This window comes from Urocitellus parryii, chromosome 16 (genome assembly GCF_045843805.1).
Source record: "Urocitellus parryii isolate mUroPar1 chromosome 16, mUroPar1.hap1, whole genome shotgun sequence".
Lineage (NCBI taxonomy): Eukaryota > Metazoa > Chordata > Mammalia > Rodentia > Sciuridae > Urocitellus > Urocitellus parryii.
The window spans coordinates 16348846-16364815 of NC_135546.1; the positions used below are offsets into that span (position 1 = coordinate 16348846).

At 45.3% G+C, this 15970-nt stretch overlaps 1 protein-coding gene across 4 annotated transcripts in view; it reads left to right on the plus strand.

Moving 5' to 3' along the window:
- Window positions 1-446: 446 nt before the first annotated feature.
- Tsen2 (tRNA splicing endonuclease subunit 2) overlaps window positions 447-15970 on the plus strand; it is a 31902-nt gene continuing 16378 nt past the window's right edge. Inside the window, exons 1-5 of one of the 4 annotated variants that reach the window (XM_026383038.2) lie at window positions 447-527; window positions 7098-7300; window positions 8777-8858; window positions 12700-12736; window positions 15191-15695. In XM_026383038.2, coding sequence (XP_026238823.2) covers window positions 7115-7300; window positions 8777-8858; window positions 12700-12736; window positions 15191-15695 — 810 coding nt within the window. In that variant the 5' untranslated portion in view covers window positions 447-527; window positions 7098-7114. Of the gene's footprint in view, window positions 528-3905; window positions 3928-7097; window positions 7301-8773; window positions 8859-9361; window positions 9466-12699; window positions 12737-15190; window positions 15696-15970 lie in introns of those variants that run through there. The other 3 variants (XM_026383039.2, XM_026383040.2, XM_026383041.2) reach the window with 3 other exon arrangements.

A 15970-nucleotide genomic window follows, 5' to 3' on the forward strand; every position in this document is an offset into this window, starting at 1 on the left:
CACAAAACAACTACAACACCCTGGCTTTGGTCTCGTGTCCAGTAGAGAGAGCACCCCCCTCCCCAGGATGTAGCTATCTATGCACATGCGCTCTACGACCCGCGTGTTGCACCCAGAGCTGGTTCCCAAGGGCCACAAGCCCTCTAATGAAGTTTATGACATTACACAGATAGCTTCGTATCTCGGGTGCAAAATGACTCTTGCAGGATCGATGAGAGGAATCAAGGAGAACAGCATCTGTGCATAGAGGCCGTGCGCACGACGCCAAGGAAAGAGACATGGAAAACGGGACACGCAGCCTCAGCTGCAGCCTCCGCTCGCAGCCCCGTGGGTGCAGAAAACACCCGCCTTCGGGCCGTGCGCAGGCGCACTCCGCTAAGACCGCGGCGGGATGGGCGGGGCGTGCCGCAGTTCCGCGGCTGCGCACTCGGCTCGTTTTGCGGCCGCGCTGCTTGACGGCAGCGGCGTCGGCCCGCCCTCCCCGGCCGGCGTTCCCAGGTAACGGAAAGCGCGTGGCGCTGAGGAAGGTAAGGTTCCGGAGGAGCTGGCGGCTTCGCGACGCGGGCAGCGCCGCGGCCCAGTCTGGTGGGCCAATTCCGCATCCCGAAGAGACAGGGTTCCTACGGAAGCCCTCCAGGGCGAGGGCGGAAAGGGCCCAGAGGCCGATTTCCCGGGTCGGCCGGGCTTGGAGCGCGACGTCCCACCTGTAGCGCTCGGTGTCACGCGGGACCCTGGAGCCTGCACACCCCAGGAATTTTCTGGAAGGTTTATTGGCTGCAAGTTCCAGGCGGGGGGGGGGGGCTTGGAGCTTTGCATTTTTATAGGAGTCAAGTAAGAGGTTATTTTTTTTCCCCCTTGAATTCACAGAAAGTGCTTTTTATCTTTTTTTTTTTTTTTAAGATTAGTCTGAGGTTTTACAAAAGCAGAAGTGACATCATCATCATCAAGTGCGCGGCCACATTTCGTTTTTGCAAGACAGAGTAACTTAGGTCTCCCAAGAAATAGGAAGTCCCATCCCACGTTGAGGGTTTTTGTTTTTGTTTTTTAATTTTTTTTTTTTTTTTTGGTAGAAAAGAGAAACTTGTGTGCTTTAAATATGGTGGGGGGTTCTGCCTCATTATGGTAAGGGTCTTCTGGGTAGGAGTCTCTGATCGTCTTCAGGTTCTTCGTGGGGACACTGGGCGTTGTCCTGCACTAGGGGCTTGGGGTGTCCATCAGTGCCTGTGCCCCTGAGGAGACTCAGCCTCTAGTGGGGTTGGGGCGAGGGGGACCCGAAGGCAAGGAAACCATCAAAGGGACAAGTGAAGGCAAAAAGTGGTGCTGCCCAGAGTGTGGCTTCTGCGCAGTTGTGTATTGCAGTTGCATCTGCCATCTGGTGAGCACATCCCAAGTGGTAGGACTTGTAAGGTTCCTTCTGCACTAAATTACCCATTTAATTCTGACAGCACCCTTCAAAGGTTGGTCCTTTGTTGATGTGTCTTCTATGTTCTAACTTGAAAGCTCCCCAGAGGCAGGATTTGTTTGCCTTATCCCTTTCATCCTTGTTTCCCTGAGCCCAGGAGGTATTGCAATTGGAGCTGGGTGTTTTTAAATCAGGAGACAGAGAGCTTTGCTGGGTGGGAGGCATGTTTGGTGCCTGGTCCTAGGGGGTTGGAAAAAATTAAGTGGAACCATTTCCTCCCCTGTCATTTGTTCTTGGATAGGCTTTTACTCAGCCTCTAAAAGGTGTCAAGTTGTTGGCACAAAGAAAGAATAAAGAACAGGCGCTTACTTTTGATAGAAAGTAAATATACTTAACCCAGGCATGCTGGGGTTTGGGAAATGAAAAGTAACAATCCTTTATAGGAGCACTCAGCCCCCGCTTCCACTTTTCTCATCTGTACATTGGGAATAAGAATAGTACTGAGCCAGTCGCCTGTAATCTCAGCAGCTTGGGAGGCTGAGGCAGGAGGATCACAAGCTTCTGACTAGTCAGGCCAACTTAAGTGAAACCCTGTCTCATAAAGGGCTGGAGAGGTAGCTCAGTGGTAGAGCACTTGCCTAGCATGTGCAAGGTCCTGGCTTCCATTCCCAGCACCAGAAAATCAGCAACAACAAACACAACTTTTGCTTGCAAACTCCCTAGCTACTGACCCCGTCTTACCTATTCATTTTCCCGTGCTTCAGACAGGCTTCCTCTTTAGCCCAGTCTAGTTACCATGCCCTCCCTCCCTGCCTTCCCTCTTATGTCCCTGAGCAGTGGGGGCTTTGGGTATAGATGACCTGTCCTCTTTGAGCCTCCCTTTCCTTGTCTGTGATTTGAAATGAGGATCGCAGTTCTCACAGATCACGTGTGTGCGCATGGTACAGGTCTGATCCTCAGCATCACAAATAAATAAATTATACACACACACACAATGGTCTTAATATATGTGCCCCCTTTGCTTGACTATATATATTCAGCATTGGGCAGCTATTACATTGTAGTCTAATTTTAGAACATTTTCATCACCCCCCCCCAAAAGATAAATCCCATATTATTAGCATGGCTCCTCATTCCCCTTTCCCCAGTCCCTGGCAACCACTAATTCATCTCCAGGGATTTGCCTTTTCTGGATAGTTCATATTTATAGTCTCATGTGATCTTCTGTACCTGGCTTCTTTTTTTTAATATGTATTTTTTAGTTACAGGTGGACACAATATCTATATTTTTTTTTTAGGAGGTGCTGGGGATTGAACCCAGTGCCTCAGACATGCTGGGCGAGTACTCTACCTCTGAGCCACAAACCCAGTCCCGTACCTGGCTTCTTGCATTCGGCATAACACTTTCAAGGCTGATTCATGTTGTAGAATGTACCAGGACTTTTTCCTTTTTTATGGCCAAATAATACTCTATGATATGGATAGAGCACATTTTGTCAGCCAGTTATCTGTTAATGGACACTTGGATGGCTTCCATTTTTTGGCTATGATGAATAATACGGCTGTGAACTTTTATGTACGAATTTTGCCATATGTTGTCAGTCCTGAATCTGCACATAGGAGTGGAATCACTGGATCATATGATGGCTCTCTGTTTGACTTCTTGTTGGTGGTACTAGGGGTTGAATCCAGAGGTGCTTTATCACTGAATTGCATCCCCAGATCTTTTTACTTATCTATTATTATTATTATTATTATTAGTTGTAAATGGACACAATAGCTTTGTTTTATTTTTATGTGGTGCTGAGGATTAAACCCAGTGCCTCACACGTGCCACGCAAGCATTCCACCAAACCACAACCCCAGTCTCTTATGAGACAGGTTCTAAATTGCCCAGGCTGACCTTGAACTTACAGTCTTCCGGCCTCAGCCTCCAAAGTAGCTGGGATTACAGGGATGTGCCCCCTATGTTTGACTATATTTGACATTTTGAGGACTTGCCTCACAGATCTGCAGTCCTGTTCAATTTGAAGATGAAGAATCTGGGTTGTGCAAGGCCATAGAACAACAATGACAACTTGCATGTATGAAAGACTCATGATTTGAGCCAGAGTTTTGATGCACATCTTATTGTCGCATAGGCAGGACTTTTTTTTTGTTCTTTGTTTTTTTTGGTGCCGGGGATTGAACCCTCCTGAGCCACATTCCCACCCCTTTTTATTTTTTGAGATAGTCTCATTAAATTGCTTAGGACCTTGCTAAATTGTTGGGGCTGGTCTTGAACATGTGATCCTCCTGCCTTAGTCTCCCAAGCTGCTGGGCTTACAGGCGTGCACCACTGAACACAGTACATAGGCACAATTCACCCTGAAACTGGATTATGAGGTTAACTGTTTTTTCCAGGGACCCTTGTCTTGGGTTAGTGAAGTTTTCCCTTGGCTTCCACAGGGAATTGGTTCCAGGACCCCAATGGATACCAAAATCTGAGGATGCTCAAGTCCCTTCTATGAAGTGGTGTCGTGTTTGTATGTAACCTCAGCACAACCTTCTATATACTTAAACCATCTCAAGAGCACTTATCATATAATGTAAATTCTATATGAATGGTAGTTAAACTTACTGTTGGGGAAATAATGACAAGAGTCTGCAGGGAGAATGTCAGTACACATTTACCATATAGTCACTTTTATTCCTGCATCTCAGGGATGATGCATCCATGGATATAGAACTAGTGAATATAGAGTCTAGCTGTATGTATCTTGTTCATTCTGTTTTCTGAAGATCTCTAATAAACAAGGGCTTTGTTAGGAAGTAATTAATTTTTATCAAGAAGTGGAGAATATTTAAGATATTACCAAGAATGCAGTTATACTCCAGAGAAATCCAGTTATCAGTAACCAATATTCCTAACTGCAGATCATTGATCTTAGGACTCAGCTACATTGCTTTGACATAGCTGAAGTACACAAAATTTGACTGATTTAAATATGAAGGAGTTTTCAGAGAGCGGCCATCCCCAAACTTGGTGGTGCCTTAGAATCATCCGAATCCCAGGTTTCCACTGTCAGATTTTGATCCGGTAAATCAGTCTCATAATTCAGTCTTGATTTTTTAAGCAGATGACAGCAATCCAAAAAAAAAAGAAAACCAAACAAGGCAAGAACTGAACAGAGGTTCAGTGATAAACCTGACAATCTGATAAGTCCAGATTGTTCCTGGAAGTCCCTAAGAGTTCCCTTACTGGGGACCAACATCCTGCTTCAGAAATGCTAACACAGCATTGTTTATTTTCAGTTTTGGAATAAAATGTTTTTTTTTCTTCAGTTGAGTACTAGACGTGATAGTTGGCCTGGGTGGTGGCCTAAGTCATCAAGTAAAGTGAAAGCTTAGTCACAATATCCTTGCCCATCAGTATACAGTAGGCATGGTTTTGTCATAAACATTACACAGCAATAGGTATGTGCATCAGTACATACAGTGATGCTCAGCATGTATCCCATTGAGGGATCTTAACTAGTAATTAAATTATTCTAAACCAGGCATGATGGCTCATGCCTGTGATCCCAGCTACTCAGGAGGCTGAGGCAGGAGGATCACACATTCAAGGCCAGCCTCAGCCACTTAGCGAGACCCTGTCTCAAAATAAAATAAAAAGGGCTGGGGATACAGCTCACTGTTAGGGTGCTTGCCTAGCATGTGTGAGACCCTGCGTTCAGTCTCCAGGACTAGGGATGGAGGTCCCAGGAAAAGGAAAGAAAAGAAAAATTATTCTAGCATGTTGCTGCTAGAACAGATTGGCAATTCTAGGAGGGTTGTGACTTCCTAGTTTCTTTGTAATCGATTTATCAATTCTTCTACTTCTTCATACTGTGTTTTTCTGTGTCTTCATTTCATTCCACAACTTCTTCCTTGAGCACTAACACAAAGGCATCCTCACGCACTGGACAAGGGTTTTAATTTCTTCTTAGTGGTCGTGAAAACCTCGAAGCTGCTCACCCCCTCTTCCCCCCAGCTGTGGCCACATCCTGGATGTCCCAGGCCCTCGTCCATTGCCTGATAGGTGCTGGTGTGGAATATGGGCACCTAAGTGAGCTGTTCGTTTTTGTCCCTTGAGAGGGGCTTGGAGTCTGGCAGGTTAAATATGTGTATGACTCACACATTCATTCATCCGCCTTGCCTGAGCTCTCAGTTTAAATCCAGTCCAGATCCGATGCTGAGGGAACAGCAGGTTCCTGTCTCTTACCTGGTGACAGGCCATCCGCTGCTCCTTGAGCCAGTGATTAACTTTTGAGTTAAATGCCTCTGGAGTGTACAAGGCGCTCAACTCATAGGATGGCACTCCACCCCCACCCATGTTGCTCTCTCTGACTTACTTTAAACTGGGAGCTGATTGGCCCAATGTCTAAACTAGATTTTAAGGTCCTCTTTTAAGAGATTTTAGGTGCTCACTAGGTTTAATTTGTTGAGGACAAGGTCTCCCTTGGTTTTATCTTGGTAGCCTCAGCACCTCTGAATATTAGGAGCCCCAGGAAGGTGCTGAGTGAAACAATGACGATAATCCTTACAGGCAAAAACCCTGTTGTGCCTGCTCCCAGGAGACCTAGCACGGTGACTTTGAGCGTGTCACTAAGCCTCAGTGTGGTTCACTGTAGATAGACAGAAAACTGATGATTTCTTGGAGTTCTGAGGATTAAAATGTTCCTGGTGACTGTGATTTTTATTTTTTATTTTAGTTTTAGGTGGACACAGTATCTTTATTTTAATGTGGTGCTGAGAATTGAACCCAGTGCCTCACACATACTAGCCGAGCACGCTACCACTTGAGCCACATCCCCAGCCCTGATTATTTTTTTTAATATTTACTTTTTAGCTGTAGTTGGGCACAATATCTTTATTTTATTTTTTTTATGTGGTGCTGAGGATCAAACCCAGGGCCTCGCACATGCTAGGTAAGCACTCTACTGCTGAGCCACAATCCTGGCCCCTTGTTTTTTGTTTTGTTTTGTTTTGCAGTACTGAGAACCAAACCCAGGGCCTTCCACCACTGGGCTATATCCCTGGACTTTTTTATTTTGAGACAGAGTCTCACTGAGTTGCCCAGGCTGGCCATGAACTTACAATCTTCCTGCCTCAGCCTCCCAAGTGGCCAGGATGTGCCCAGCTGTACCGTGTTGTTTTGTTGGGTAAAGAGGGGTACCAGGGATTGAACTCAGGGACACTCAACCACTGAGCCCCATCTCCAGCCCTGTTTGGTATTTTATTTAGAGACAGGGTCTCACTGAGTTTCTTAGTGCCTCAGTAGGTTGCTGAGGCTGGCTTTGAACTTTCGATCCTCCTGCCTCAGCCTCCCAAGCTGCTACGATTATAGGTGTGCACCATTGCACTCAATTTATACCATGTTCTTTATTATTCCATGCCTCTTAATTAATCACTTTATAGATACTGGGCTTTTTTTAAATATATTTTTAGTTGCAGATGGACACAATACCTTTATTTTGTTTATTTAGGTTTTTTTTTTTTTATATGGTGCTGGGGATCGACCCAGTTCCTCATGAGTGCTAGGCAAGCGCTCTACTACTGAGCCTCAACCCCAGCCCATAAATGCTGGTTTTAGCACAGACTACAAAGTTTTTGGCTCTGTGCTTCTGATCAGTGTCACTACTGATGGACTGTCCTCCTCATCTGCTCTTTAAAGAACAGTTGCCCTGAAGAATGGCAGAAGCAGTTTTCCACGCCCCAAAGAGGAAAAGGAGGGTGTATGAGAATTACGAGTCTCCACTGCCAGTCCCTCTTGGTCAGGACCAAGATCCTAAGAAATTCAGAATCTTCCGCGCAGAAATAATCAACAACAACGTGATTGTGAGGAGTCCCGAGGACATTAAGCAGCTGTATGGGAAGGTAAGTGCGACCTCAGCGGGTGCCCGACCCTGAGCAGGCCGTCCCTTCCCTCCCGTCCCCTCGAACTAACCATCACAGTGCGGCTTCCTCCCTCACAGTGTGGTCCGTGCACCCAGGGGGTGATGAGATGGCAGACGCAGACCTGCCTCAGACAGGGGTCAGTCGGCTGGCCGTTCTCATCTGTCAGAGCTCGTTCACTGTTGAGACAAACAGAAGACCAAGGATGTGTGGGAATGTGATAGGCAAAACAGGAAGCCCCCACTCGCCATCGCAGTCCCAGACGTAGCCACAGAGTGGCACTGATCCCAGACAGACAGAGGTGGCTTCAGAGTGTGCCCCGGCTCCTCCCCTGCTTCTCTCCTGGCCCTGCAAGTTCTTAGATGAGGTCAAGTTCTAGTTCTTACTGTTGTCTAGCAGTAATGGGTTTGTGTGAGGGCTGGCTGGTGGTTGGCCTTCTCTCTCTCTGCTTTGTGTTTTGTTGTGTTCTCGTATTTTCCGTAGCCTGTTCATCACCAGTGGCGTTTTTACAACCAGCTTGACTGCTGTGTGGCTTAGGGCCCCCACCCATTGTTAATGTCTAATCCGGGGATTATAAATTCAGAAAGTGGTACAGCCATCATCACAATCCTATTTTAATTATTTTTAAATTTATTATTATTTTTTTTAGTTGTAGTTGGACACAATACCTTTATTCCATTCATTTATTTTTATGTGGTGCTGAGGATCGAACCCAGGGCCCCGCGCATGCTAGGCGAGCACTCTACCACTGAGCCACAATCCCAGCCTGTATTTTAATTTTTTAGGTGCTTTTTTCCCAAACCCAGGGCATCGTGTATGCTCTGCACAATCTCTACTGCTGAGCTGCATCCCCAGCCCACGGTCCGGTTTTAAAATATTCCCATGGCCATAGAAAGTTCTTTGTGCCATCACACATAATCCCTGCTCCCACTCCCAGCCAGGACCACCACTGATGAGCTTCCTGTCTCTGTTCGTGTGCCTTCTCTGGAGATGTTATACAAAAGTGGGTGGCCTTCTCGCTGGTGAGATGCGAAGGCCCCACTTAGCTCCTGTCTCCCCACAGCTCCGCAGAGAAAGCCTTCATTTGCAAGTGGCTTCCTAAGGGCCCTGCTCAGTCTGTATTCTAGTTAGTTATGCTATCTATAGTGGAAGATAAAGGGTGTCCCCTTTATTATTTCAACCCTCTATGTGTTTATGACCAAAAGGAGAAGACGTCTCTGTCACCCTCAATCTGTCGTTTCCAGATTGAAATCATTAGTAATGACTTCAATGAGGGGCACTGAAACTTAACCTTTATTCTTCAAAAGATTAGAGACATAAAACCCTGAAGTCAACACGAGTCACCGTGACATTGTCAGAGGGGAAACAGAGTGGCGAAAAGCCCGAATGCCGATATTCCTCTCCAGCTACAAAAAGTGGGTAACTGAACATGAACTTTGTTTTCTCTCTTTTCAAAAGGGCTACTTTGGGAAAGGCATTCTATCCAGAAGCCGACCGAACTTCACAATTTCAGATCCTAAGCTGGTTGCTAAGTGGAAAGGTAAGCTCATACATCATTCAGTTCTTTGGCAAATTAGCATTTTCTTTCATTTGTGATCACACATCTCAGGTGAGTAAAGTTCTAGAGGAGAGTGACAGGGCACACTGACAACTTTACTGCCCAGAAGAGCAACTAAGATAATTCTTATCAAAAGAAAAGTGTTCTTGCTGGGTGTGGTGGTACACACCTGTAATCCCCATGGCTCAGGAGGCTGAGGCAGGAGGATCGAGAGTTCAAAGCCAGCCTCAGCAAAAAGCGAGGCCCTAAGCAACTCAGTGAGACCCTATCTCTAAATAAATACAAAATAGGGCTGGGATGTGGCTCAGTGGCTGAGTGCCCCTGGGTTCAATCCCTGGTACTCCCCCCCCCCCAAAAAAAAAAAAAATGGGTTCTATTTTCAAAAATAGAACTTATAACAAGAAACATGACATTGACATATTTATTAAGACATACTAATATGCAGAGGTCTCACTAGCTTGTTCATCTTTGTGTATTTTTCTAAGGAACGCTCATGGTAGTTATTGAAGAATCTATATCCAGGTGCACTGGTGCATGCCTGTGATCCCAGTGACTCTGAAGGCTGAAACGGGAGGATTGGAAGTTCAAGGTCAGTCTGGGCAACTTGTCAAGACCTGTCTTAAAACAAACAAACAAACAAATAAAAATTTTAAAAGGGGTGGGGGTGTAGTGTAGCTCAGTGGTAGACCACCCCTGGGTTCAATCCCCAATGGGAGGTGGGGGTACAGAAACCAACACCAACATGTTCAAACATAATTAGAAAGGAATTTTTAAACTCCTCACTCCCACCTCCAGGGAACCAGGGCAATTGCTCTACCACAGAGATACACCCCCAGCCCTTGTAATTTTTATTTTATTTTGAGACAGGTTCACACTAAGTTGCCCAAGCTGGCCTCCAACTTGCCATCCTCAAACTCCCAAGTTGCTCGGATTATAAGTGTGCACCACTGCATCCAGATTTTTAGGAAAAAAAAATTAATAAGAAGATGGAGAAGGGGTTGTGGCTGTAGCTCAGTGGTAGAGCACTTGCCTAGCTTGTGCAAGGCACTGGGTTCCATCCTCAGCACCACTTAAATAAAATAAAGGTATAAAAAAATAATATTAAAAAAAGAAAAAAGTGGAGAAATAAAAAATGCACTGAGATACCATTTCAGCAATCAGGCAAAATTCCAAAAGTCTGGCCACATGCTCCATTGCTGAAGCCCTGAGAAACACGGGCTTGGCTGTGTTGCTGGTCAGAGTGCAAATGCTATAGCTCTTAGAGGAATTTAACAGTGTCTCACAAAACTGTATACACATCGACTTTTTTCTTTTCTTTCATTTCTCTTTCCCTTCAGTTCTAGGGAACTTTTACAAAATATAAATGGAATCCTACAATATTTGTTCCTTTGTGCCTGGCTTCGTAATGTTTCCAAGGTTCTTCCCTCCCTAGCAGATATCAGAACTCTATTCCTTTTCGTGACCAAATAATACCAAATAATATTCCACTGTATGGACGAACCACTTTCTTTTTTTTAAATTTATTCATCTATTAACAAACAAATTGTTTCTAAGTTTAGGCTGTTGCAAATAATTCTGTTGTGGCCATTGGTCTACAGTATCTGTTTGACTCTCGGTTTTCACTCCTTTGCATATATACCCAGGAGTGGAATTACGGGATCATATGGTCATTTTATGTTTAATTTTTAATAGTCATTCTAATGGATGTGAAGTGGTTTTTGTTTTCAGTAAAGTCCAATTTATCTATTTTTTTTTTTTTTATTGCTTGTACTTTTGGTCTTATATTTAAAAAACTATCGCCAAATCCAACTTTGGCAGATTTTCTTGTTCTTTTTTTTTTTCTTTTTTTGGTGTATTATAATCGTACCTAGTGGTAGGATTCCTTGTTCCCTATTTGTGCATACACACAGTATGGTTTGGCTTTTCTGTCTCCTAGTAGTTTTGTCGTTTTAGCTTTTGAGTTAGGACTTTGTTGCTCTTTTTAACCTAGCAATCCCACTTCAGGAATCTATTTTAAAGAGATACTAGCAAAAGTTGAAAAGAAATAGCACAGGGCTGTCTGGCAGCACTGTCTCTAATATCCAAAGAAAGGGAGCAGCCCCAATGTCCACCCAAAAGGAGAGTGGCCTCAATTCCAGCATGTTCATGTAGTGAGTACTCTAGAGACACCACAGGAGGGGCCTCTGGGGTGCGTTATTAAATGAAGAGACCCAGGTAGGGGGTGTGCAGTGTGCTGTCGTTCATCCAAACAGGAAGGTTTATATTATGCTTTTTAAATATGAAAGGATTGAGGAGACGTTTAATCCAATTTAAACATCACACAACGTAGACGCGTGTGAAAACATCACATTATCCCCATTAATATGCACAATTTTGCTGAGCGCAGTGGTGCACACCTGTCATCCCAGAGGCTCGGGAGGCTGAGGCAGGAGGATCAAGAGTTCAAAGCCAGCCTCAGTAAAAGCGAGGCCCTAAACAACTCAGTGAGACCAAGTCTCTAAATAAAATACAGAATTTGGCTGGGGACATGGCTCAATGGTCAAGTGCCCCAGAATTCAATCCCTAGCACAATTTTTTTTTTTTTGAGAGAACTTTTTTTTTTTAATATTTATTTTTAGTTTTCGGTGGACACAACATCTTTATTTTATTTTTATGTGGTGCTGAGGATGGAACCCAGTGCCCCGCTCATGCCAGGCGAGCGCACTACCACTTGAGCCACATCCCCAGCCCGCGACAATTTTTATGTTTTACATATTTGATTTAAAAAAATCAATTTAAAAATTAATATGAAAGGATAAACCATATTTTTTTTAAATGCTTATGGAAAGAGATGAAACAGGATGGAGACGTGAGACCTTATAGATTGGACTTGGAAATCTTGTAAATGTATTACATGATTGCAAAACAAAGTTTAGTTTAGTTTGTTTTTGGTATGGGGGTAGAACCCAAGAACCCTTTACTACTGAGCCACATCCCTGGTGCTTTTTATTTTAAGACATTGTCTCTCTAAGTTGCTGAGGCTGGCCTCAAATTTGCAGACCTCCTACCTCAGCCTCCTGAGCGGCTGGGATTGTAGACTTGCACCCCCGCCTTGGAAACAAAGAAATTTGTAAAAAGCAACCTTTTTTTGTTGTTGTTTTTTTAAACAAAGGTGAAACAACTGAATTAGTATATCACTGTTGGTTGTGTAACCACTCAGAGAGAAACTATTTTAAGTACATTAATTCCTGCAGTCCTAATGGGGTCCACTCTGCCAGTTTTCTCTTGTCATGATGATGCTGCTTAATAAACCACCCGAAATTCATCAGCTGTCAACAGCAACCCTGCTGCTCCCTAGTCTCCTGATTTGCAAAATGAGTTAGGAACAGAACAGAACAGAACAAAACCCCAGTGGGCACTTAGAAAGAAAGATGCGCCACTCCTGATGGCCGGAGCGAGAGCCGGGGTCCAGAACTTCCAAGCCCACACTCCAGACCCCCCACTGTGGAGTGCACCTCTCTGGCTGCAGGCACACAGAAGGGCAGAACCCCTTCTCCCAGCCTGCAGGCTCCTGTCTGGACGCCGGAGTGAGGGGTCGGAAGGATGGGGGTCTCCATCCATGCCACCACTGCCTGGCAGAGTGCTGAGCAGAGCATTCTGAGGTCAATCAGAGCCTGCCAGGCACGTGGGTGCAGGGAAGGATGGCACGTATTGCCCATTGGTGTGGCTCACAGGACAGTTAACCTCGTGGACGCGCGACTTTCTTTCTTAGATCTGTAGTGTGTTTTTTTTGTCTCTTAAGGAAAATTTGTCTGAAACTAATAGAACTGCTTTGTTGTTACAGGTATGAAGACAGACTTGCCTGTAATCTCATCAAAGAAGTAAGTTATGACCCGCATTACAGTTATGATCTAAGGTGGATGCCGTAGCTGGCCTCTGACTTGTGATCCTCCTGCCTCAGCCTCCTGAGTTGCTGGGATTATGGGCATATGCCACTGCGCCCAGCCCCAGCGCTGGACTTTTAATTCAGTGGTCTTTTGTATATTGTGAGTTAAGGAATTTGATGAGGGCTGTAGTGTTCAGGGTGGAGCACTTGCCTTATACGTGTGAGGCCCTGGGTTTGATTCCATGGCTCTCCCAGAAAGGGCGGGTAAATTGATGAACCTCTGGGTCTTGTGGTGGGAGCGTAGTTCATGGCCTGCCTGGCGTGCACAGGACCCTGGGCTCAAGTTCAGCACTGGGGGAGGGGGTATATTTCTTCTTCACAAAAATATATGTTGACAGAAAAATTTGTGTTCAAATAATAGAGACTCACAGACCCAGGAAGCCTGCAGGGCCAGTGCTGTCGTCGGTAGGAAGAGCTAGGATCTTTCTTAGATCTCTCCCGTGAAAGTGCTTTTAACTCTGCACAAGTGGCCAGGTCACAGGTGACAGGACACCAGCTATCTTATGGACAGCTCCTTTCTTTTCCCACCAAATATAAGAAACAATCCCTGTGAAAGTCCCTGTAGATAGTAGTACCAGGGTCCCCGTTTTATGGGTTTAGGAAAATGAAAGCACAAAGGTGATTTGTTTTGTCACACAGTTGCAAGTAAGTGGCCAAGTCACGGCGACACACAGAACGTGGGTAATGCCAGCGTCACTGCTTCCTACTGCATCATGGGGCGGGTGTGTGTGTGTCCTTGCCTGCTCTCAGTCTTTAGAACTCGGTTCCTGGTGTGTAGGGATGCGTGCGCTTCTGTCCACAGGATAAACACGGGTGTGGACAGCTTGGGGACTCTGATCCCTGGTGAGCAGCCACAGGTCTCTTAGGTACAGCAGAAGCCAGTCTCCCAGTTAAGGGTGGGAGCTGTAGCGTTTCTCAGACCATGACATACTCAGCCGACTGTACGCAGATAACGGAAGGTGGGGAGTAAAGTTTCACCTGTCCTCTCCCGGCCAGTGATGTCCTGGGTTCTTTTTTGTTGGTACAGGGATTGAACTCAGGGGCACTCAACCACTGAGCCATATCCCCAGCTCTATTCTGTATTTTATTTAGACACAGGGTCTCTCTAAGTTACTTAGCACCTCATCATTGCTGAGGCTGGCCTTGAACTCGCATCCTCCTGCCTCAGCCTCCTGAGCCACTGGGATGACAGGCGTGCACCCCTGCTCCTGGCCATGTCCTAGGGTCTTTACAGACTGATGCTAAAGGCAGAGACAGAAAGTGCTGGATGTCACCAGTTTCGTTAGCCTTCTGTTGGTCCTCAGATTTCAACACAGTGGCTCTTATGCGCAGGAACGCAGCCCGCAGCGTGGTTTGGCACAGGGCTTGTGTTTTCACCTGTGATTTTTTTTTTTTTTTTAAATACTATGGGAAGTGTTCAGATGGAAGTGTTAGAAACTATGTGCATTTTGTCATTAAAATATACCATGAAAATTATTAGAGGGAATGGACCATTTCTTTTAGAATATTTGCACATACTAGATAAGCCAAATAATTTCCAATATGGTGAAGAAGCTGTTTGGTCCTGTGGAAAAATATTAATGGATGGGCTGTGACTGTGGCTCAGTGGTAGAGCACTTGCCTAGCATGTGTGAGGCCCTGGGTTCGATTCTCAGCACCACATAAAAATAAATAAATGCCCATTGACAACTAAAAAAAAAATTTTTTTTAAATATTGAAATTCTCATTTTGCTTTCCAATACTCAACAAAGGGCCTAGTTGTAGGATGAATGGAATATCTATCAGAAAACACTGCAGTAGCCCAAATTGAAAATGATAACAAAGCAAATCCTGATAAAAGGTGGCCATTGTCTCTGTTTTTTTACTTGTGTCTTTTAGTTTTAAATTGGACACATTTTCATACTTTGCAAAATGGGGGCTGATTTTTTTTTTCAAATCAAGCAAATGAAATGAAGCTTTATTAATAAAAACAAGAAAGTGTACATGCTTATTGCAGAGCATGTAGAAAATGCAGAAAGGTATAAAGAACACCTCTACCTATAATCCAGCATTCAGTGAAATTGCTTCAAATGTCTTAGCACTTAGTAGACCACCTTCCGATCATTTTTTTTTTTTTTTAAACTGGGACTTGAACAGAGGCATTTTACCATTGATCCACATCTCCTGCCCTTTCTATTTTTTATTTTGGGACAGGGTCTCACTAAGTTGCTTAGGGCCTTGCTAAATTGCTGAGGCTGGACTTGAACTTGTGATCCTCCTGCCTCAGCCTCCCAAGCTTCCAAGATTACTGGCATGAGAAACTGTGCCCAACTCTTCCAGTCTTTTTTTATATGTTTTGTTGTCTTCAGTTTTAAAATTCAAGAGTTACTGACAGTATTTCCCCTGGCAGGTACCAGCGTCGTGTCGAATGGGCCGCGAGTCTCATGCACAGACAGGGGCAGGACCCGAGAACTGTGCACAAGATCCTCAAGGAGTACACAAAACCGCTTGAACATCCTTGTGTCAGAAGGAACGAAGGGGTTCAGGTGCATGACACACTTGACCCTGAGATAGCTTCCACCCTGGGAAGCACAGTGGGCACCGAGAACCTTTCTGAGATGAATGAAGACATTGGACAGTCAGACGAGCCTAGCAGGCACTCAAACGGCGGCCTGCAGGAGGACTCTGCGCATGACCCACTCCCCACCAAGGGCCTCGATGCACGGGTGGGAGAGGACACCACACCTCTGCCCCGAGATGTCCTCATCCCCCTGCGTGGCCTTCAGCCTGAGGCTGGCGGTCAGCAAACGGGTCTTATCCATGCTGGAGAGAGAGGGCCTGACCATGAGTATGTGCTCGTCGTGGAAGAAGAGGTGTGTGCTGTGAGCGAAGGGGACGACGCCCCCAAAGAGGAAGTAAGTTAAGGAGAGCAGAGCCCACCAGGTACAGTGGTGCTCACCTGTAATCAGCGACTTGGGAGGCTGAAGTGGGAGAATGGCATGTTAGAGGCCAGCCTGGACAACCCCCATGAAACCCCGTATCAAAGTAGCAGTTAATCCTAGCACTGCATAAATAAGTGAGTAAGTAAATAAATAAATAGGTGATTTAAATAGAGGTCTGGGATGTAGCTCAGCAGTTGGGCCCCCACCCCCGGTACAGTTTCTAGTACTAATAGTACCCCCCCCCAAAA